Source organism: Panulirus ornatus, chromosome 57 (assembly GCF_036320965.1).
Source record: "Panulirus ornatus isolate Po-2019 chromosome 57, ASM3632096v1, whole genome shotgun sequence".
Taxonomy (NCBI): Eukaryota; Metazoa; Arthropoda; class Malacostraca; order Decapoda; family Palinuridae; genus Panulirus; species Panulirus ornatus.
This window is the reverse complement of record NC_092280.1, coordinates 6,096,667-6,122,462: the sequence shown is the minus strand read 5'-3', so window position 1 is coordinate 6,122,462 and position 25,796 is coordinate 6,096,667. Positions and strand designations below refer to the sequence as shown.

General features: G+C 38.8%; 1 protein-coding gene across 1 annotated transcript in view; it reads right to left on the bottom strand.

Annotated features, from left to right (window-relative positions):
* The window catches only part of LOC139766169 (polycystin-1-like), a 303,003-nt gene that overhangs the window by 232,716 nt on the left and 44,491 nt on the right, over positions 1-25,796 (bottom strand). Inside the window, exons 10-16 of the mRNA XM_071694439.1 lie at positions 21,643-21,796; positions 14,955-15,088; positions 12,831-12,940; positions 11,393-11,461; positions 10,980-11,195; positions 9,279-9,496; positions 902-1,052 (exon numbers count right to left, since the gene is read on the bottom strand). Coding sequence (XP_071550540.1) covers positions 902-1,052; positions 9,279-9,496; positions 10,980-11,195; positions 11,393-11,461; positions 12,831-12,940; positions 14,955-15,088; positions 21,643-21,796 — 1,052 coding nt within the window. The remainder of the gene's footprint in view (positions 1-901; positions 1,053-9,278; positions 9,497-10,979; positions 11,196-11,392; positions 11,462-12,830; positions 12,941-14,954; positions 15,089-21,642; positions 21,797-25,796) is intronic.

Here is a 25,796-nt window from a genome sequence, read left to right as displayed (position 1 = left end):
TCAATGGGTTGACCAGAAATCACATTCTTTTCTAGACCTTAAAAGAGGTTCGTTGGTATCACATGCAGAACCTACTTAATCAAGCCTGAGCTCATCCTCTAGGTCTCATGCTTCCACTCCTCCTCCCTACTGCAGGTAGCCACAAATATACATCAATATGCTCACAAACAGAGATGATTCCTCCTCCCTACTGCAGGTACCCACAAGGATACATCAATATGCTCACAAACAGAGATGATTCTTTCCCTCTGCTTAACAAATCATAACCATAATAAAATACACTTATCTAGGTAATACAATAAATAATATCTGGTTATAGTCTTGATAATATTATTCAAAAAATGATAGCAATTTGTCAAATTATTGCTCCCTAATTAGCTATGTGCACCAGGTAGAGTATGTATACAATATAAAGGCTACAATCTAAAGGCCCATATTTCTTACTTACATAAAATTCCAAATCATGTACATTGCAGGGTCCTGAAGATTACATATTTTCAAAACCTAACCAGTAACAAAAGGTAGTTCTAACATATATATTCATTCACAAATGAGTTTAGTCTTGGCCAGAGTGGAACCCATCCTCCACAAAACAATGCAGAGGTGTGACATGGATAGTGCAAGGAGGTAATGCTTCAGCAAGAGATTACATCAGTATTTTTCAGTAGCTCTATCACATCTCTCCTCAAGACATATAATGACCACAAATTTTGTGCGCATGTGACCGTGGCATTTTTGCAATATATCTGCCTATCTTGCTACTGTCAGCCATATGACTACAATGACCTTACAGAACTACAAGAGTGAAAGACAGGTGATTTTGTTAAAAAAGTAAGTATCAGTTTCACATGACTGAATGACTGACTATTTCTACATTCAATAATAAGTGGTTAATACTAACCGTTTGTCATTTCAGGGAAAAATGAAAGATTCTTATCCAAAGGGTACTGGTTCTTCAACTTGCCAAACCCATTTCTAGCTTCAGTTGATGTCAGGGTTGGGAAATATTTATTGACAATAGTAAAGTCATGAATTTTCTCCACAATCAGTACCTGTCAGATGATTATAAGCAGTACTCAGTTTTATGTACATTACATTACAGAAGAAATTCAAAAATACATATTTCAAAAGTCTATAAAGCTCAAGAATCTGAGCAGTGTCAGATCTAAAGCATATTACTCTTCCTATCATGCAAAATACTTAAGTATTACAAAACTAAACAAGTGTTTCCACACAGAAACTTGTTGAAAACTTTGTTGTTGGAAACACAACAATTACATAAAGAGGCAATATCAAAAGATCTTGAAATTCTGTGCAGACAGTGAAACCAGCAAGGGCAGGGCTAAGCATAAATCACTGCTGAGAGTAAGGTTGGCAGAGCCTGTTGAAGTGGTACATAGCACTATAGATATGAAGTGGTGTCTATCTAAGGCTTTCTTCTGTGTACTTACCAAGTTGCACTATATGGAGAGGGAGTTTTACACTCAAGGGGCCACATCTCTTAAACATTCTCTACTATCACACTTCTTAAATTCATGTCTACTGTCTGCATTACCCATGTCCTTAGTCATTTATTTCCATTCATTAACTACTTTTATACTACAGAATTATTTTCTGTGTCCTCTTTAAGATGTTAATTACTTAAATTCATTTTATGTCCTCTTGGTAACTTATCCCTACATCTCTTAAAGAACATTCAGTCCACATTGTCGATCTGTTTTAAAAACTTAAGGGCTGTAATCAGGTCACCCCTCATTATTCTCTCTTTTAAGGTGTATATATTTAAAGCCTCCAGCCTTTCCTGGTAAACCAGCTGTCTTTATTCTGGTAATATCTTTCTTGCTCTCTTCTGGACCTTTCTATGAGATTTTCATTCTTCTTTAGGTGCAATGACCAAACCTAAGAAGCATATTCTAGTTTTGGCCTCTAGGATATAAACACCTTGCTTAATATTTCCTTACCCATATATATGAAAGTTTTTCTGATATCTTCCAGAAGAAAGTTTATCTCTCTATTCTCCTGTTAGGAAACTATAGCAATACATTCGGGACAATGTTAACTCTCAAGTAATTCTCACACACAAAATCCTAAAGCTTATTCCCCACTAGATAGCAGTCATTTTGAAGCCATCTTTTGTTTTGTCATGTCCTAATTAATTTACATATGCTAAGAATGGATTTCATTAACCATGCTTCAGACCATCTTTGGAATCTGTTTAAGTCCCTTAGTAAGCTGAAGCAGCCCTCCTTGCTTTTCACCTCCCTCATGCCCTTTGCATCAACTGCAAATATGTTTAAGTAGGACTCCATACCTTCAGGCAAGTCATTTACATACATCAAGAAGAGTAATTGTCCTAGAATCAAACCCTGTGGCACTCTGCCGGTCATCTCAGCGCATTTGGAAAAGGCTCCAATTCTGAGATAATATTCTATCCATCGTAAGAGTTTTCCCCTTACATCTAATTGGTGATCTATCTCCTTAATCATGAAGTACAGTGTCAAATGCTTTTAGAGTGTGGATACAAACTGTCCACCCAACCTTCACCTTTTGTCCACAACTGAGTTCACTCCCTTATAGAATCCTAAGAGGTTCTTTATACATGACCTCCTTTCCCAAAACCATGCTGTCTTTCACTTAGGGAATTTCCTTTTCATAGAAAGTCATCCACTTGCTTTCTAACAATTTTTTCCAGAACCTATCTTGCTACACTTGTTAGCGAGACTGGTCTGTAGTTCAATGCTTTTTCCCAGTCTCCTTTCTTATACATAGGTATGGCATTTGCCCTTCTCAATTCCCTTGGCACTTTGCCTCTCTCAAGTGACATTTTGGACAGTAACTCAAGTGGCTTATCTAGAGTATCTGCACACATATTGAGCACTTATGGTGAAATCACCATCAAGATCATGAACATTGCATGGGTCAAGTCCTTATGATATGCTGTTAATATCTTTTCTAGTTATCTCAATGATTTCCAAGACCTCCTCCCCATTCCATCTCACTGTGAATGAACACTTGAACTTGTTATTCAGTTCCTCATACATCCTTAAATCATCCTCTACAATATTTCCCTATGAATCCTAAGCTGAGCCTGATTAGCTAATCCTGAAATGACAACTGATTCTTAATGAATTTACAGAAAAGTTTTGGATTTCTAGCAGCCTTGTCCAACATATTCTTTTCAAAGTTTCATTCTTATCCTGCTATACTCATTCCATGTTCTATTAAACCTTACATATGCTGGCTGGCTAGAGTGCTGCTTATATCTTCACTACTGCACACCTCAATGCTCTTTTGCTTTATGACATCTTTTATTAAACCATTCCTTCCTTTTTCTTATCATTCCCTCTGTATTTGAGGCTTGAAGTAACCATGGCTCTATTTCCTCATCATAAATTTCACAGAATCTCTGACAACAAAGTCCTGATTCCTGACTACTGAACTCCATTTCCCAATCTATGTTACCATAGAAATTACTGAGATTTTGTACAGTTTCCATAATTACATATTCTCTTTATGTAATGTCACATTTCTGCACTTTCAATGTCCTCGTTTACCACACAGTCAAATTTGAACGTTACATGAGCACTTCTTCCAACTGGTGTATCATATATAATGTTCTTAAGATCCATGCTCGTAAGCAAGAAGATAAAATCTAGCAATAACGGTGTATCAATATCTTTCATCTTAATGTGCTCCCTGGCAGGCTTGTAAAGGAAATTTTCCTGTACCCCCTTTAAAAACGTATGTCTCCATGACTTCCTATCAGCATGAGAATCCAAATTCCTCTAGTACATCTTATACTTGTAACCTCTATTATCAGTAATTTACCATCTATAAAAAGTGAGTGTTTCACTGACTTATGTACTATCCTGATTGTTATTTCATTTATATCATTGTATTTTTGTTCTAAATTGTTAAGGCTCTTTGGAAGATTATATAACTAACAGTTTCAGAACTTAACAATATTCAACTTTCAAGAATTCACACTCTGCTTGGTCTCAATGCATTCAAATTTTTAGGCTTTGACTATAAGAGACATATCTCAATAATCCATGGATTACAACCAATCTAGAACACTGTAATGGTAAATTAGAATGAATTTTCATATGTCAAAAATCTGTTACAGGAAGATGATACTAAAAGTGGGTTAAATACAGTTGTGATTGGTTCAATTTTATACCAACCTCAAAGGAAGAAAATAATGTTGTCACTATTGCTGTTTTATATACATACAAGAGAATGTAAGATGAGTTAAGTTTAGCAACAAAGGTATTCTTTTTTTTTTTTTTTTTTTTTTTTATACTTTGTCGCTGTCTCCCGCGTTTGCGAGGTAGCGCAAGGAAACAGACGAAAGAAATGGCCCAACCCCCCCCCCCCCATACACATGTACATACACACGTCCACACACGCAAATATACATACCTACACAGCTTTCCATGGTTTACCCCAGACGCTTCACATGCCTTGCTTCAATCCACTGACAGCACGTCAACCCCTGTATACCACATGACTCCAATTCACTCTATTTCTTGCCCTCCTTTCACCCTCCTGCATGTTCAGGCCCCGATCACACAAAATCTTTTTCACTCCATCTTTCCACCTCCAATTTGGTCTCCCTCTTCTCCTCGTTCCCTCCACCTCCGACACATATATCCTCTTGGTCAATCTCTCCTCACTCATTCTCTCCATGTGCCCAAACCATTTCAAAACACCCTCTTCTGCTCTCTCAACCACGCTCTTTTTATTTCCACACATCTCTCTTACCCTTACGTTACTTACTCGATCAAACCACCTCACACCACACATTGTCCTCAAACATCTCATTTCCAGCACATCCATCCTCCTGCGCACATCTCTATCCATAGCCCACGCCTCGCAACCATACAACATTGTTGGAACCACTATTCCCTCAAACATACCCATTTTTGCTTTCCGAGATAGTGTTCTCGACTTCCACACATTTTTCAAGGCTCCCAAAATTTTCGCCCCCTCCCCCCCCCTATGATCCACTTCCGCTTCCATGGTTCCATCCGCTGACAGATCCACTCCCAGATATCTAAAACACTTCACTTCCTCCAGTTTTTCTCCATTCAAACTCACCTCCCAATTGACTTGACCCTCACCCCTACTGTACCTAATAACCTTGCTCTTATTCACATTTACTCTCAACTTTCTTCTTCCACACACTTTACCAAACTCAGTCACCAGCTTCTGCAGTTTCTCACATGAATCAGCCACCAGCGCTGTATCATCAGCGAACAACAACTGACTCACTTCCCAAGCTCTCTCATCCCCAACAGACTTCATACTTGCCCCTCTTTCCAGGACTCTTGCATTTACCTCCCTTACAACCCCATCCATAAACAAATTAAACAACCATGGAGACATCACACACCCCTGCCGCAAACCTACATTCACTGAGAACCAATCACTTTCCTCTCTTCCTACACGTACACATGCCTTACATCCTCGATAAAAACTTTTCACTGCTTCTAACAACTTGCCTCCCACACCATATATTCTTAATACCTTCCACAGAGCATCTCTATCAACTCTATCATATGCCTTCTCCAGATCCATAAATGCTACATACAAATCCATTTGCTTTTCTAAGTATTTCTCACATACATTCTTCAAAGCAAACACCTGATCCACACATCCTCTACCACTTCTGAAACCGCACTGCTCTTCCCCAATCTGATGCTCTGTACATGCCTTCACCCTCTCAATCAATACCCTCCCATATAATTTACCAGGAATACTCAACAAACTTATACCTCTGTAATTTGAGCACTCACTCTTATCCCCTTTGCCTTTGTACAATGGCACTATGCACGCATTCCGCCAATCCTCAGGCACCTCACCATGAGTCATACATACATTAAATAACCTTACCAACCAGTCAACAATACAGTCACCCCCTTTCTTAATAAATTCCACTGCAATACCATCCAAACCTGCTGCCTTGCCGGCTTTCATCTTCCGCAAAGCTTTTACTACCTCTTCTCTGTTTACCAAATCATTTTCCCTAACCCTCTCACTTTGCACACCACCTCGACCAAAACACCCTATATCTGCCACTCTATCATCAGACACATTCAACAAACCTTCAAAATACTCATTCCATCTCCTTCTCACATCACCGCTACTTGTTATCACCTCCCCATTTACGCCCTTCACTGAAGTTCCCATTTGCTCCCTTGTCTTACGCACCCTATTTACCTCCTTCCAGAACATCTTTTTATTTTCCCTAAAATTTACTGATAGTCTCTCACCCCAACTCTCATCTGATATTAATGATAGCTAGAAAAGATGGAAGGTTGAACATGATACCCAATAGTGGTAAATGCTGAAAAAAACATGAGTTAAAAAACATTGATAAGAAAATAAAGGGCAGTATACATAAGAAACTTGTGCAAAAATAAAGAAATAGTGCAAGTGAACCTTGTTATTCTGATATACGCAAATGATGCTAAGTTGAAACAGAAAAAGAGTTGGACAGACTGGTGTGTCACTTTGATACTACGTGCAAACAAAGGATATTCAATTGAATATGGGTACAAGCATAATTCTTATCTTTGAAAGAGATGGGCAGTCACAGTACAATATTAAGAAAACTTTAAAGCCATACACTGAAAACAAATTAGGTTTTTGGAAGTGGTGATGAGATAGTTGCACATAAGAAAGCTATGAAAGCTAAAGTTGAGTGCAAAGTCATGTATGGGAGAAAATTTGGATATGAAATGAAAGCTCTGATGAACAAGAAAAATTTAAGTATGGCAGAAAGTATGGATGATGGAATATTTGCCCAAAATCTATGGTATGGATGTGAAACATAAGTTTTTAAGTAAAGATGGGCAAAAAAGTAACTGCAGTATGGATGGATGATGATTCATGTTCCACAGTTAGTTGGAATGACAGACAGAACTAAAAACAAAATGAGTAATATATGACATTAGAAATTATTAGACAGAAGCATGGGCAAAAGTCTTTTAAGATGGTATGCACATGTAAAATGAATGATGAATGAAAGGCATATAAAAGTTTTGCCCAGAAAAATACAACAATGTTGATGAATTTACAAAAAAAGGAGGATGGCAGAAGAGATGGGCAGATGTAGTACGTGACAAGATTAAAGCTAGAGGTATTTCGATGAAACCAATGGAATGATTTCTGATCATGTAAAATTAAGATGTTCTCTGTGTGCAGATGGAGATGTGAAAGGAGAAATGCTTTATTTGACAAATCAACTAAAAGTGAAAAGTGAGAAAGAAAATTCTTATACAGTCATGGAAGCTCAAGCTTACAATGGAGTTCCCCAAGGAGCAGTTCTTCCTCCAACTCTCTTCAGCGTCTTTCAGCAAGACCTCCCAGTACCATCTGCAGACCACAAAGTGAAAGTCTTCCCATATGCAAATGACTTTACAATCACATCATAGGACCTTACGACTACTCAATCAATCACAACAGTGCAAAACTATATCTCACAATTAGAACAATGATTCACTCAAAACAATGGCTGTATACCCAAAAGATTCCCCCGTCACCCTCTTAACCCCTGAAAGACATGAAAAAATCACACAATCACCGGCAGATTAACAACCACATGTTCAGCACATGCACAGTGAACTAAAATACTTCCAATACAACCCTACCTCAATATGTGGTTTGAGGTGGTTTGATCGAGTAAGTAATGTAAGGGTAAGAGAGACGTGTGGTAATAAAAAGAGTGGTTGAGAGAGCAGAAGAGGGTGTTTTGAAATGGTTTGGTCACATGGAAAGAATGAGTGAGGAAAGATTGACAAAGAGGATATATGTGTCAGAGGTGGAGGGAACAAGAAGTGGGAGGCCAAATTGGAGGTGGAAAGATAGAGTGAAAAAAGATTTTGAGTGATTGGGGCCTGAACATGCAGGAGGGTGAAAGGTGTGCAAGGTATAGAGTGAATTGGAACGATGTGGTATACCAGGGTCGACGTGCTATCAATGGATTGAACCAGGGCATGTGAAGCATCTGGGGTAAACCATGGAAAGTTTTGTGGGGCCTGGATGTGGAAAGGGAGCTGTGGTTTCGGTGCATTATACATGACAGCTAGAGACTGAGTGTGAACGAATGTGGCCTTTGTTGTCTTTTCCTAGCGCTACCTTGCACACATGCGGGGGAAGGGGGTTTTCATTTCATGTGTGGCGGGGTGGCGACGGAAATGAATAAGGGCAGACAGTATGAAATATGTACATGTGTATATATGTATATGTCTGTGTGTGTATATATATATATATATATGTATAGGTTGAGATGTATAGATATGTATATGTGCTGTGTGTGGACGTGTATGTATATACGTGTGTATGCGGGTGGGTTGGGCCATTCATTCATTCGTTTCTTTGCGCTACCTCGCTAACGCAGGAGACAGACAAAGTATTATAAATAAATACAACCCTACCTCAATATATTTGGCACTCAGCTCCTTGAAACTACCTTAAATCCCTTCCATCCAAACCACTGACACTGAAGTAGCAAATAAAGCATACAGCTTACCCCTGCTTCAAACTTTAACAACCTATAGTAAAAGATACCCCTCCCAACAAATGACGCTGATAAAACATATACACACTTAAGTAACCAAACAGATACCTGAACAACTACCCTCACAACCCAGGCTTAAACTCCATTCTAACGATCATGCACAAATCTAAAACTACACTCACCAGGCATGAATGAGTCAAAATTTCTTGTGTGTATTATGGGAGCCACCCATCTTTCTAACGTATCACAATGCCACTTATGCAACTTCCAATCAGAAGACACTGAACACTTACTCCTGAATTGTCCTGTGCTCATCCCATAGAGACATACATACATCACCACATTTTCTGATCTTTGGTTCTGTCCAGTGGTTGAACATGGCTTCCTGAGTGCTGTGGAAGCCCTAAAGAAGGCAATTCTGGGGCAGGAAGGTAAAGTAAGGTATGTAAGAGGCCCTAGTTTTAGCTTAGCACATTTGAGATGAGTTGAAGATGTGTATGAGTGAAATGAAAGGCTGTGTGTACTTGATCCACCTATGTATAAAAATACTAAAGTTAATAAACAGATGGAGGCAAGTTATATACAAATATGAATACATACAGATTCTAAAATTTTACAATACTTAAAACTTTTCAAAAAAAGGGATCATATTTCTAGTCATTCCTTGAACATAAATGCAGGACTACATAGTCAGATCTATATATGATGCAAATGTGAACAAGATTTGTTTTTATAAAAAATCAAAATCACAAACCTCACACGAGACTTCATATCCAGACACAAAATTGGAGATGAAAGCACTGACATTGTATATGCCACCTTTAGCATAAGTATGCATCAGGACTGGCTCTTTGTTCCCAGGGTCTTCAAAGGGTAGAACCTCAATGTCTGTGCCATCCCCCCAGTCCATATGAGCTGAGGCATTTGTTGGGAAGTTGCCCAGACTTCCATCAACGAATCTGAATGATGGAGCTGTGTATGGATAATAAAAGTAATATTTAGGGGTTTGTTCCCATACAAAGTAAACTTGAGGCTAAGAAAATGCCAAAGAAACTTGAAATTAGTTCTCCATCATCTCCCAAACTGCATGGCTCACTGACACCCTACATTCTTCTTGTAGTAATCATCATCATACAAGCAACACATGCCTCAATCATGACCCCCCTTTAGGAAAAGAAATATATGGTAAGAAAAATAATGAAGGAATTAATCTAAGTTCCTGAGGTGTTTACTGATCTGATATCAAGTATGCTTTTCAAAAATTATTCCAAAGTGACAGTGGTTCATGAAGGAAGTATATGACACATAAGAAAACTGGATGGTTGAAGTGTATAAGTAGATTACACTTCATTTTATCATACATATATGCCTAACACTGATATGAAACCATACAAAAATGACATAAGTATAAACTAATCCTCAGTGATGTCTGATATTTCATTAATGTGTTAGGAAAATGAAATCATTAACAAATGTCTCTATGGTTAATACATATTTCTTTTCTTTTAGGCTCTACTTAAGAGGAGATAGTGTTCATATTTCTTAAGTATCATACATTACAAAATCAATGTATCTCACACAACCAAGTGCATAAATAGCAAATGATGCACTAAAAGAGATCTACCCATCTATATCTCTGATGCCTGTTCCAATGGGAACTCCCTTAAAGGGAAGGCCACAGCAATAGAGTCTCCATCACCAGTAAACTCCATTGCTGCTTCTTAGCCTTTTGTGCCTCAGCCTTAACAGGCCACTGGCAGAGGGCAACTCTAGCTACATACACAAGGAAAAATAAAATAAAATTACAGGAGTATTATTCTATCTATCTACATCTCTGATGTCTGTTCCCTCTGGGAACTCCTTCAAGGGGTGTACATGGCAATAGTCTCCATAACTAGTTAACTCCAGTGTTGTTTCTTAACCTTTAGTGCCTCACTCTTAGCAGGGCAATGGCTGAGGGCTTCTTTAGTGTAGTATTTTCAGAGGCTCCTAACTAACGTTCCTACCAACTACTATCATCTAAAGTGTATACCTAATGTTCCAACTTACTACTAAGACCTAACGCTCCTGGCATATGTTCCTACCTGCTATTCACTGCTTCTACAATTTTGCCAAAAGGCAGGGGTAGTTCACAGCACTATCAGAAGAAAAATTCAGTTAAGAAGAATGAGTTGTGCGAGTTAAGGGTTTGTCTAGAGATTGTATGTTTGTAGACAGAATGCCAGCAATTCATGTGTGGTTGAGGTAGAAATAAATGACAGCTATCCAGGTCAAAGGAAAGCAAACTGACAACTATTGAAGAGCTGGCTCACTATACAGTTGCCACTGACTCTCCTGATACCTAGGCAGTTAGTACTGACAATGTGTCTCCCTGGTTGGTCGCTGCCTACCAACTACTACCTAGATGAGTAAAAGAGCCAAAATACTGAAATATCAAAACACACATATCACTCACTTTCAGTTGGGATGAAGAAGCCTACAGGATCATCTGGTTTTATAATCCATGATGTAGAAACTTCATGTTGAACATACAGAATAGTAAAGTTGCTTATAGGACCTGGATCAACATTGTGCTGATTTTCAGCAGACACAGTCACTAAGTACATATCAGGAATATCAAGCTGAATCGAATATGTCAGTTCATGATCTATCGTGCCTTTTGGGTAATCACCTAAAAAGAAAAGAAATGGGTTTGTTACACAGTATTCACAGTGCTTGTAATTGTTTTTCATACCATTTCAATTATAAATTTCCTTCACTTTAAATGAGGGATGCATTCCATGAAAATGGCATTTAAAAGAAATATGTTTAAACTAATTACAAGTGCAAAATTACTTGTACAGACTTAGCACAACAACTGCAACTTACCTTGGACAGTTTGCCTTTCCCTGCCTTCATTTAAATTCAAAAGTGCTATTTTCCTGTATGAAGAGATGCCTGTTGTCACAAGCAACTATAATTTGTATCAGGGCAAAATCCTGCTGTGTCACTTACCCATATAACACCGAGGGGGAAGGTATGGCACTGGCTCTCCCATCTGCATTTGCCACTTTCCACAACAACTATGCAACCAAGCACACTTTACCCAGTATATTGGTGATCATCTCTGCGGTACTAATAATGATGATACTGATCAAATGGACAATGAAGTGTTATCATTATAAGGACATGATTTTTATCACAATATTAAGGTGATCTTGATTATGATATGAAGGATTTAAGAGTGGAATATTCTTGAACAAGTGAGGCAAAGCAGATATGCAGATGGCTCTGATAATTAATGAAGTACATGAGACTTACTGTAGGTCAGTTGAAATGTGCTTCGAATTTTATGAAGCAAATCACCTCAGCTAGAAGGGAGCTTTCACATGAGATACGCTTTGCCGCTTCACGCCACCAGACTTTAAAGAGTACGACCAACCACATGAAAGTAACTGAACATTTCGCACTGATAAGTCACTTGTTTAATGAAGTTTGGTTTCACCCTCACTAATTTCTTTAGGATGTGGTATACATTCATTATTTCAACACTGCCTATCATTAATACATATGGCTGTGTTACCAATACCATTAAGTTCCCTCAAAATACGCACCAACTTTCCCTTAACTAATTTCTGTTTAAAGTGAACTTGCTGCATAATGAAAAGTATAATTATCTTTCTCTTTGCACCTCTTTGACAAATGTAGACAAAGCAACCAAAGGCCAAAGCATAAAATTAAGCAAGAAACTTACAATATGATGTAAGGAAATACTTCCACAGTGTAACAGTAATGGTTAAACAAAATAAACAATGAAGAAATTGTCAGTTTTGCAAGCATACAAAAGTTTCAGGAAGTTCTGTGATGGATACAGTTCAGAACATGAGGTTGTGTGAGCGTAGAACTCACCACCAGCACTGTAAAAACAAGTGATTGCAAATAATTGAGAAAAGCACTGAGTGCAAACACCTTCAATTCTAACTGACAGAACAAAGAACTGGTGGTGTGGGTTCTAGTAATGAGGGACATGTTGACTTGGTTACACACAGAAAGCACAAGAGCAAGTTTGGAAACTCATGCATCATTTTCAAGGGAATCTTAAATGTAAAAGCTTTGATTTTGGAAGTTTCCAGCCTATGGATAGTTGGACTGGAGATTTTTTGCCTGCACCAGCATATTCTGATACTCGGGGGTGTTTGGTCTCAAACATGCCAAATTATCGACATTCCACTTATATTATTTTTTTTTGTTCACAGATATTACATTACTAACCAAATAAAGTTATGCAGACGAAAATAAAGAGAGCAAGTAAATGAAGGCCCCTTACCTGTTTCAATGAATGTATGATTGATACCAAAGCTTGGTTCATATGAGAAGGTGAAGTAAACAGGTCCAGCCACACTAAACATGACAGTGAAGTTAGCCAGTTGTTGGGACCTGAAAATGAACAAGTTGGCAGATACTGACAGTACACAGTGATCAGTGACATCATTAAATTGACAACTAAACAGCTTATCATAGTTCTGGATTAATATAGGTTAAAATATTAAGATTCATTAACACTTCTATGCATACTGAACACAACTATGAAATCAAAGTAAATCCTTTCCTTTACCTCACACCATATGCTACTGTGGCATCATACAAATCAATACACCCATTCCTTGCTTTATACATGGCTTATGTTATACGAAAACCTCATAAAAAGAGAAATCACATATAGTGAACCAATAAACATGCAGAGAAAAATGAAATGTGTGCAATAGTGTGAGGTACAAAGTCCCAAATTTAGTTAATGTAATTCGGAAATAAAGAACCAAATCTACTCACGCCAATTTGTGTCCGTGCAGTCAAAATAAGCTCATACTGTCCCAATTATTCTTGAATCTTCTAGATGAGCTACTGGTTGATGCATGCATGGCAGATACGAGTGGCACTACAAACTACCCAAGCCTGGCTGTTGATCGACCCAATTTGCTTAAAGGCACCCATGCAGAAGTATTACTAATCATTTATGTGCTGGTTTGTGTCACGTCTGCTACAAAATCAGTTTTTTGGCTTTCTCTCTCTCATACATTGTGTATCTGTGATAGTCATAATAGGTCTTAAGGGTAGTAAGAAAAGAAAGCATGTAAATTTGACCCTAGATCAGAAATCAGAGCTGATTAAAAAGCTCAAATCTGGCATGCTTCTTGCCCAATAGTGTGACAGGTACGGTGTTACAAAGCTAACTGTTTTGGAAGGAAGAGAGAGCTAATAAATGTCCAAACAATCTGCGTTATATTTCAAAGTTAGTGCAACAATGAGAGGATCATCTACTGGCGCTAAGAAGCATATAAAACTTGCAAGCAAGAGGTTGTTCATAAATGGTACTTGCAGCAGTGCTCAAGTGGGTCAACATTTATGGCATAGTACTGCATACTGTAACAAACAGGGTCGTGGAATGTATGAACATTACTTTTAGTACTAGCAATGCATGGTTACAGCATTTCCTTAAATGCCATAACATGAACAACAGAAAAATCTATGGTGAATCTTTGAGTACTAGGACAAAGAGTGTGAGAGTGTAAAGCCATTCAAAAATCTCTTTCATAACTTCATCAAAAAAGATGATAATTTGCTGGTGCAAGAGGTCACCAGAACCTTCAAGCAGAGGGAAGAGGCAAATCATGGTCTACTCCTGAGCCTCTGAAGAGTCTTTAATGAAAGTCCCTACCATATATCAGGCAATTTACAACCTTATCAAGATGTAATACATGTGGCAGATTAGTTGATTAAAACTATACAATAAAATACCTATTCTATTTCATCACAGTACTGTAATCCTTTATATAATTTTTTCATTCTTTATTTAATTAAAACTATACATTATACAATACTGTACATATACTCTATATTTGTCCATTTGTCAGTGTCTAAAAAAAATACAATTTAAAGGATAGCTCTTCCACCCTATTAGTCTGTTAAATAGAGAGTACACTGTCATTCTTTCATGGGAATGGGACTCAGCTCATTCTCCTTACTCACTGGCTAAACCCTGTTATGAAGAAAGACAATCAAACTTAGCTATATATCAGGGCATTAAACATAAACAACAATGAGAGAAAAATGCTGTACAATGACCTAACCTTTTAAGCCAGCAGAATTTCATATGGGCATTCAGGATCTGGGTTTGGTACGCTATACACAATAGCTAGAGAGAAGATGTGTACTGTTGTTTTCTGTTATTTCCTGATGCTACCTCACTATGTCAAAAAGCAGTTAAGTAATAAAAAATAAAAAAGGTAATGTACAGCTCTTTTTTGTTCTTTATGCTTCGGTAACATCTGAACCCTCTGGAAACCTGCATTTGGTACCCAGAACAACACAATCATAGCAATATGATATTCCCTGTGGTGCTTATCACTATCCTTATAACTGGATGCATGACAGTAAATTAACTTCCACCCACCTGATGTAGAAGGGAGAGTCTACATTGACAGAAGAATCATAAATATCAGTGACTGTCTGCGTCACTTTCACTGCAACATCAGTTATGATGCGTTCACAAGATGTATGGTTCTTTAAGGGTGTTGCTACTAAATCCTGTAAAAGAGTGTTAATTAAAAGTTTTTAAGGGTGTTACTACTAAATCCTGTAAAAGACTGTTCAATAAAAGTTAAGTAAAGAGATACATGAGATACACTGAGATTTATCACTTCTCTGATATGTGAAGTACAGACTTTCAATAAGAATCTTTCCATTAAACACCAAAAAATAATATTAAACATGACATTTTCATATTACAAAGGCATGATGGCTTGGCCTGATCTTAATGGCTTCAGTTCCCTGGATTGTTCAGCCTGAGCTGATTTTTCACCAATGGGTAAAGAAGCAAAGTCAACTAGCAAGCATGGACACTCTAGTAGGTCAGGAAGTACAATAAATTAAGGACAAAGAGACTAAAAAGACAGCAGTCAACAAAAGAAGACAAGAATTACAGGAATCACATAATGATGTTAAGCAAGTCATCAGCTCAATCACCGAAATACCAAGAGGTCACAATAAAATGTCGGCTGTCTTCAATAATGGCACCAGTAACATCAATTATCCATAAATCAAGTTAATGAAGCAATCAACATCTCCCCTTTTAGCCAGTATATAACAAAAAAATCCTAAAACCGTTAAAGGACCCAGCTTAGAAATTACAGAGGGTTGCCAGACCCATGAATTATCAGAAAATTCAACAAAATATCAAAGTTTCTTCAATAAGTAGAATACATCAAGAGAAGTTAAAGAGGAAAATCTTTTGAATTATATATATGTCTGTGTGTGTATGTATATGTATGTATACATGCATATATGGGCATTAATATATATATATATATATATATATATATTTTTTTTTTTTTTTTTTTTTTTTTTGTGCTTTGTCGCTGTCTCCCGCGTTTGCGAGGTAGCACAAGGAAACAGACAGAAGAAATGGCCCAACCCACCCCCATACACATGTATAAACATATGTCCACACACGCAAATATACATACCTACACAGCTTTCCATGGTTTACCCCAGACGCTTCACATGCCCTGATTCAATCCACTGACAGCACGTCAACCCCGGTATACCACATCGATCCAATTCACTCTATTCCTTGCCCTCCTTTCACCCTCCTGCATGTTCAGGCCCCGATCACACAAAATCTTTTTCACTCCATCTTTCCACCTCCAATTTGGTCCCCACTTCTCCTTGTTCCCTCCACCTCCGACACATATATCCTCTTGGTCAATCTTTCCTCACTCATTCTCTCCATGTGCCCAAACCATTTCAAAACACCCTCTTCTGCTCTTTCAACCACGCTCTTTTTATTTCCACACATCTCTCTTACCCTTACGTTACTTACTCAATCAAACCACCTCACACCACACATTGTCCTCAAACATCTCATTTCCAGTACATCCACCCTCCTGCGCACAACTCTATCCATTGCCCATGCCTCACAACCATACAACATTGTTGGAACCACTATTCCTTCAAACATACCCATTTTTGCTTTCCGAGATAATGTTCTCGACTTCCACACATTCTTCAAGGCTCCCAGGATTTTTGCCCCCTCCCCCACCCTATGATCCACTTCCGCTTCCATGGTTCCATCCACTGCCAGATCCACTCCCAGATATCTAAAACACTTTACTTCCTCCAGTTTTTCTCCATTCAAACTTACCTCCCAATTGACTTGACCCTCAACCCTACTGTACCTAATTACCTTGCTCTTATTCACATTTACTCTTAGCTTTCTTCTTTCACACACTTTACCAAACTCAGTCACCAGCTTCTGCAGTTTCTCACATGAATCAGCCACCAGCGCTGTATCATCAGCGAACAACAACTGACTCACTTCCCAAGCTCTCTCATCCCCAACAGACTTCATACTTGCCCCTCTTTCCAAAACTCTTGCATTCACCTCCCTAACAACCCCATCCATAAACAAATTAAAAACAAATTAAACAACCATGGAGACATCACACACCCCTGCCGCAAACCTACTGTATTATTGACTGGTTGGTAAGGTTATTTAATGTATGTATGACTCATGGTGAGGTGCCTGAGGATTGGCGGAATGCGTGCATAGTGCCATTGTACAAAGGCAAAGGGGATAAGAGTGAGTGCTCAAATTAGAGAGGTATAAGTTTGTTGAGTATTCCTGGTAAATTATATGGGAGGGTATTGATTGAGAGGGTGAAGGCATGTACAGAGCATCAGATTGGGGAAGAGCAGTGTGGTTTCAGAAGTGGTAGAGGATGTGTGGATCAGGTGTTTGCTTTGAAGAATGTATGTGAGAAATACTTAGAAAAGCAAATGGATTTGTATGTAGCATTTATGGATCTGGAGAAGGCATATGATAGAGTTGATAGAGATGCTCTGTGGAAGGTATTAAGAATATATGGTGTGAGAGGCAAGTTGTTAGAAGCAGTGAAAAGTTTTTATCGAGGATGTAAGGCATGTGTACCTGTAGGAAGAGAGGAAAGTGATTGGTTCTCAGTGAATATATATATATATATATATATATATATATATATATATATATATATATATATATATATATATATATACATACATGTGTGTATATGAGTGGATGGCCAGTTCTTTGTCTGTTCCCTGGTGCTACCTCGCTGATGGGGGAACCAATTACATATAATACGAGTATGATAAAATAACATATATTCATTATCTATATCTTATTTACTTATTATACTTAATTGCTGTTTCCCGCATCAGCGAGGTAGCAAAAGGAAACAGACGAAGAATGGCCCAACCACTCATGTACACATATGCACTCATACACGCACATATACATACATATACATTTTAACGTATACATGCATATACATATTTCTTTTTTATCATACTTAATCACCATCTCCTGCATCAGCGAGGCAGCGCCAGGAAACAGACAAGGAATGGCCCAACCCACCTACATACACATGTATATACATAAATGCCCATACATGCACATGTACATACATATACATTTCAACTTATACCCACATATACATACACACATAAATGTATATACACATGTACACATTCACATTCGCTACCTTCATCCATTCCCGTCACCACCCTACCACACATGAAAAGAGCATCCCCACCTTCCAGTGAGGTAGCACCAGGAAAAGACAAAAAAGCCACATTCATTCACACTCAGTCTTTAGCTGTCATGTGTAATGCACTGAAACTACAGCTCCCTTTCCACATCTAAGCCCAAAAAATCTTTCCATGGTTTACCCCAGATGCTTCACATGCCCTGATTCAATCCATTGACAGCATGTTGACCCCAGTATACCACATTGTTCCAATTCACTCTATTCCTTGCACGCCTTTCACTCTCCTGTATGTTCAGGCCCTGATTGCACAAAATCTTTTTCATTCCATCCTCCCACCTCCAATTTGGTCTCCCGCTTCTCCTTCTTCCCTAGTCCTCTGACACATATATCCTCTTTGTCAATCTTTCCTTACTCATTCTCTCCATATGACCAAACCATTTCAACACACCCTCCTCTGCTCTCTCAACCACACTCTTTTCATTCCGAAGCATCTCTCATACACTTTCATTACTTACTCGATCAAACCACTTCACACCACATATTGTCCTTAAACATTTCATTTCCAACACATCCATTCTCCTCCGTACAACCCTATCTTTAGCCCATGCCTCACAACCATATATTATTGTAGGAACAGCTCTTCCTTCAAACATACCCATTTTTGCTCTCTGATATAATGTTCTCTCCTTCCACACATTCTTCATTGCTCCCAGGACCTACGCCCCCTCCCCTACCCTGTGACTCACTTCCTCTTCTATGGTTCCATTTGCTGCAAGTCCCCTACCAGATATCTAAAACACTTCACTTCCTCCAATTTTTCTCTATTCAAACTTACATCCCAATAACTTATCCCTCAACCCTGCTGAACCTAATAATCTAGCTCTTATTCATATTTACTCTCAACTTTCTCTTTCACACACTTTTTCAAACTCAGTCAACAACTTCTGCAGTTTCTCACTTGAATCAGCCACTAGAACTGTACCATCAGTGAACTACAACTGACTCAATTCCCAGGCCCTCTCATCCCCAACAGACTGCATGCTCATCCCTCTCTCCAAAACTCTTGCATCTACCTCCCTAACCACCCCATCCATATACAAATTAAACAGCCATGGGGTCATCACACACCCCTGCAGCAGACCGACATTCACTGGGAACCAATCACTCTCCTTTGTTCTTACTCATACATATGCCTTACATCCTTGATATAAACTTTTCTCTGCTTCTAGCAACTTACCTCCCACACCATATACTCTTAAGACCTTCCATAAAGCATCTCTATCAACCCTATCATATGCCTTCTCCAGATCCATAAATGCTACATACAAATCAATTTGTTTTTCTAAGTATAAATGAATAATATCAAAAGCCTCAGTGACATCACACAGCCCTGCCTCACACCCAAATGTATAATGAAACTTTTGCTCAACTCTACATCCACTCTTTCATATGCATTTGCTCCTTTTATAGAAGGCTTTCATACCATACAACATTTGTGTTCCCTACGCCATATATCCTCAAACATCCCATAAAGCATTTCACACAACTTTGTCATACAGTTTTTCCAAATCCATAAAAGCTGCATACAACTTCTTACCTTTTGCCAAATAATTTTCCACAGACATCTTCACCTCAAAAAATCTGATATACACATCCCCTAACTTTCCTAATACTCCCTTGCTTCTCATTTATTTTGCATTCAGTCACTCCCATTACTTCATCAATCATCATTCTTGCATACACTTTAGCATGTATACTTAACAGACTGTGCTATTTGGGTAACTATAATTCAAGAATTCTTTCACAGTGTTAAGTACAGTTGCTTGTGACCTTGGCATCTGTACATACAAATAAAGCATGCCTTCAAATTATACTGAAGACAGGAAGAGTCAATCCATACTAGTTCAGCTAGTGACCCCATACCATAAAACATACCAGTATGGCTAGAGTCCTTTGGGGGTTCACATTCTTGATATGGAAACAAGCAATGACATCCATAATTCTTCTATCAGAAGACATAAATGAGTTAAGCAAATGACAGGTCAAGTGTTCAATCCTGCTCATAACTAGGTAAGAACATTTTCTTGGCAGAGTAAAGCCCATCCATTATGACAGAAAGATACTTTTGTCAGTCTCTCTTCACTAATGCTTACCATATTTTCCAACCATCTCAGTATATCATGGTTGACCCTCTCAATCAGACTATGCTCAATACCACACTTGTCTCTAAAAGCATAATCTCTCACTGATTATCCCACCCCATGCCACATATTGTCCTCAAGCATTTCATTTCTAGTATACATCAACCTTACTCGTTTCTCTTGCAATTAAGGCCCAAGACTCACACCCATACAAGACTGATGGGACTAACATGACTTCAAACATACCCATACATACCCTTACATTCAATGACCTTTCCTTCCACACACTAAAACTGGCCATGACCTTTGCCCTCTTTTCTAAGCTGTGGCTCACTTTAACCCAAATGGTTCCATCCACTAACGCATCCACTTCCAGGTACCTAAAACTCTCTACTTCCTTCAGGTCTTCACATTTCTACTCACACTTAAACCAAACTGTTTCTAAACCCCCTCCCCCCTAACTGTACCTCATTAATTTACTTTTGTTCATGTTTATTTTCAACCACCTCCTTTAACACACCTCCTTTATCTTTTGTGTGACACAGGGAGAGAGCTATACACTCATGTTGCTCTGTCCCTTAACTTTGTATATCTGTACCATGACTTCTCTCTAATGCATATATACATACAAAACATCCATACACCCATCAGCCTGAGCCAGGTACACATTTTCTCGACCAGCTCCAATGGGAGGATGAACAGAGGGTGGAATGTGGACTGGCTGCTAAGACCAGAATTCAACAACTTCTGAAGTTTCTCTTGGTCTCTTTCAAGAGTTTACCATCAGTGCCAGAACCCATTAAACTGCATTACCATGTAGATCACAGCCTTACAATCTTATAAACCCATCACTAGAAAGCCAGTGGGGAGCTACCATTAGCGACTACTTCCCACAATCATCCTCGACTTACTGATCAAGCATAAGAGTTTAACAAGCTAGGTAACAAGGAGTACTCTAACAAAGGGTCATTCATCATTTCTTTGACTGATTACCAGAGTTTGTCTTATGAGAAGCAGTGAGTGTCTATATATCCAAACATGGGTCAATCAGGCCAAAATGACTATCCCCCTTGAGGGATGATATCTCCCTTTCTGTCAGGAAGACAGGCACTTGATTGGAGACATCACTCCATTCTGGAAAAAGTATAAGCTAGGTTGACAGGGATGCCAGGTGGAAGGTGTCTGAATGTATAGTGTAAGAGGAAAGCTACTAAATGCAGTGCAGAATTTTTATGATCTGCATTAAGGGTGTGAATGTCACCATGGCAACAGCACTAATGTCAGCTTACATAAGTGTTGTCAACATACATACTCATCCAAAAATACTTTGCATATATATGTAAACATTCATATGCTGTCAACAAACATCATTTATCCTAAAGCTGTCAACATATAAAAAAAATGGAACACTCACATCATCAGTAACTTCAAGAGAGACATCCAAATTGACAGTAGTACATATGTGGGACACTTGGACAGGCATCTCCTGTTTGATAATGGCTACAACATAGTGGTGAAACAATGTATCAATCCCATCTACTGTGTCTCCTCCTTCTCGCTGTTCAGGACTGGAGGATGAAGAGGAACGAGCTGTAATTAATACCTTGTTGAATGCAATTTGCTTATATGGCTAATCCAGCTAACTTTTATATTAGCCAATATGGCATAGGCAAAAATATTCCTTAATCTTGGCCATCTTGGATAAAAGGTAATATAATAGGTATAAGGAAAAATGCAAGAAGGATTAATTTGAGATCTAAACATACACTTTGAATATTTGGTGACCTACATACTTTGTTACCCTGCCAATTTCCTTTTTCATAATCATTAGCTGTTTCCTGTATTAGTGAAACAGCTCCAGGAACAGACATGAAGAAGAGCCTGTTTGGCTCACATTCACTCTCTAGCTGATATATATAATGCAATGAAACCAGAGCCCCCTATCCACTAACCAAGCCTCACAGACCATTCTGTGGTTCCCCTTGTCCATTTCATTAGCCCTAGTTCAGCCCAAAGACAGTACATTGCACCCTGAATACCACATCACACCAATTCCCCCATCCCACATCACTCCAATTCCCCTATCCTACACACTCCTCTCACCCTCATGGATGTTCAGGCCATAATAACTCAAGCATCTTTCACTCCATCCATCCATCTTCTTGTTCTCATCCTCCCCTTGCCCCCTTCACTGCTGACATATACATTCTCTTAGTCTCTCTTCATTCATCCTCTCAGTATGTATAGTATATGGCATCTACTACTTCTATTTTCTTAGTAATAATGGGTGGCAGACAATCACTGACTGGGAGGTACTAACATCCAGGATTTGGGAGGGACAGTGGGGGTGAAGTGAACCAGCATGGAGGCTTTTGTCACATAACCCTTTTCAGATATAGATTATAAGCATTTTTTCCTTGCCTTATTTACATGTAGTGTGATGGTGTTCAGCCCCAACCTAATATCCTCTTTTTCTCACACAAAATGTTTGACAATATTTAATTATATATTCTGTTTATCTTATTTTCCTATCATTATCACTCAAAAGCTATGGCAACACAACCAACTGATCCCTCTCTGGTGCCTACTTAGAGTGGTGTCACCAGTCAAGAGGAGCATAACAGATCCTAGGGCCCCACTTGAATGCCTTCATGTAATTGCGACTCACCCAACTTTCATAGCAACAGCGCCTAAACCAGGCTCTTTCTCTATTCATTTCAGCAATATTCCCAGTCTCTCTCTCTGTAGATCACCACCTGTTTACCAATTATATACCCATGACCTTTTTCTTCTCTCTGAAAGCCAACTATACTTCAACTGAATCTCCCTCCCCTCCTCCCTCCTCTTTCTCATGCTGATCATATTTCCTCTCTTAATTCAGACCTGTAGGGCTTCTCAGAGAGGGGAAAACAGTAATATTGTAAAATCTAATACTGATATGATGCAATTCTTCCCCCTATACCTCTAATCAAGAACATTCCTTTCCCTCTGTTCACTTTAAAACACCACAGTTCAATCCAGTTATAATATAAACATGCTGGGCATAATCCAATCTGTCATGGAAATCCCAAATAATCAACACTGCAAAATCTGCCATAATCATTTTTGCTGTGTGCAGTTACTTCATATCCAGAAGTTTTATTTGTCCAAGTATGGAGTACTGCTCACACATCTAGGGTGGCTCATCCTCTATCTGTCAGTTAAATGGAATGGAATCAAAAGCCTTCCATTCACCCATTGTCCTAGCATCAACTCACTTCAAACTTCCCTTTCCATTTGCTGCACTGTTGCTGCTCTCTTTCTATTCTACAGGTACCATTATAGCCACTGTTCTAATGAGCTGTCTATATGTGTCCCTGTCCCCAAGGACTGGACCTGAGGCACAAATTTGTCTGTTGCTTTCTACTGTTTCTGTGTGGAGACTTATCATTTGAGGGGTTGCTGTTTTGATACCTCCTTCCCTTAAACAGCTAAGTTGCAGAATTCTCTTCTTTCTTTGGCCTTTCCCCATCCATAATATGTAACTTCCTTTAAGAGTCAGGTTTAAAAACACCTACGAAGTCCTGATTATTTCTACTTTCTTTTTCTTTCACTTTTCATCCAACTCGAGATGACTTTGCTAAGAGCATGTTTTGCCTATGCCACATCACTCACAATACGAAAAAATCCAAATTATGTAAGCACACCCTCTTAAACTTATCAGATCATTCTTCACTTACTACCACCCCTCTCTCTTATACAATGAACTCTGCTCACACTACATATTGTCCTCAGGTATTCCATTTCCAACACATCAACCCTCCTCCATTCTTTTGCAATTAGGCAACAAACAACTGGGAGGTATGTTACCAGTACTACCTGCCTGGGTATCAGGAGGGTTAGCGACAGCTGGGTAGTGAGCCAGAACTTCAGTGGTTGTCAAGTTGCACTCCTGTGACCCAGGTAGCTGTCTTTTCTTTCAGCCTCACCCACACGTGGACTACTGGTATTCTGTCCGCAAACATACAATCTTTCCATGTCACACATAACACTTGACAACAATGAATTCACACAGCTCATTCTTCATAACTAGAATTCCTGTGCTGAGCACTATGTGCTAGCCCTGCCTTTTGGCAAAATGGTAGAAGCAGTAGATAGAAGTAGTAGGTAAGAACAAGGCTGGAGCACTAGGTAGAAAATTAGGTAGAATTAGTAAATAGACACATTAGGTAGGAGCCTCTGCACACACTGTACTGGGGTTGTCCTCTGCTAATGGCCTGTTAAGGGTGAGGCATAAAGGCTAAGAAGTGGCAATGGAGTTTTCTAGTTATAAAGACTACTGCTGTGGCCACCCCATCTTAAGGGAGTCCAGCTGGAATAGGCATCACAGATATATGTAAATAGATAGAGATTCACACGTGGCATCAAACAGACCCATTTGTGCCCTCACTTATAGTGACTTCTCTTTCTACAAACTCCCCAATGCACCAAAGATCTCTGCCCTTTCACCCACTCTATGGTTTACTTAGTATCTTGTAATTCTTCTCACTGTCATGTCTACTCCAGGGTATGTAAAGCACTCCACTTACTCCAAGTTTTCCCTATTCAAATTCACACTCAAACCAACCCACCACACCTTATTAAACCTCATAACTTTACTTTTATTAACAAAAACTTTTAACTGTCTCTTTTCACAGACTCACAGAAACTTAAATGTCAGCTTCTGCAGTTCCAAACTCAAGTATGCCAATTGAGCCATGCCATATGCAAAAAACAACTGATCCATCTCCCTGGGCCCCCAGCCCTAGGATACTGTAGAACCATCTCTCTCTCTGAGACCCATGCATTTACCTCCCTTAAAACTCCATTGAAAAACAGATTAAACATCCACAGCTACTTCACAATCATTGTAGATGACCTACATTCCCTAGGAACCAATACAACCTCCTCCTCTACTACATGCCTTACTCTCCTGATAATAATCCCTCAATGAATCTGGTAGCTCCTTCCTATGACATACATCCACAACACCTTTCACAAATTGTACTCCAAATGATACAGACTTGTTAAAGGTCACTTTTCAATTGCATTGTAATCTCATCCTTGCAGAGTTCAGTAATACCCTTTGATCCAGAAATACTACATACAAATCCTTCTCTTTCTCCAGGTGTTTCTCCTACATATTTTTCAACACAAACACAATGTCCACACATACTTTAACACACATGAAGCCACACTGCTCCTCCTCAGTCTGATGCTCTGTGAAAGCTACCAACCTCAAACACAATTCTCCCACACAACTTACCAAGTATACTCAACAGATTTATACCTCTGTAACTAAAAGCGTTCACTTTTGTCCCCCTACCATTTACATAATGATACTATAAAGGCATTCTGCTAGCCCTCAAGCACCTTATCTTGGGTCTTACATGCAGTGAAAATCATGAATAATCAATCAATTTTATTACCCCCTTTCTTGAAAAATTCAGTAGCAAACACATCCACTCCAACCACTTTACTACACTCCATCCAACACAAGACTTTCATTACCTCTCCTCTTTTCACCAAACTATCTACCATGACCCCTGT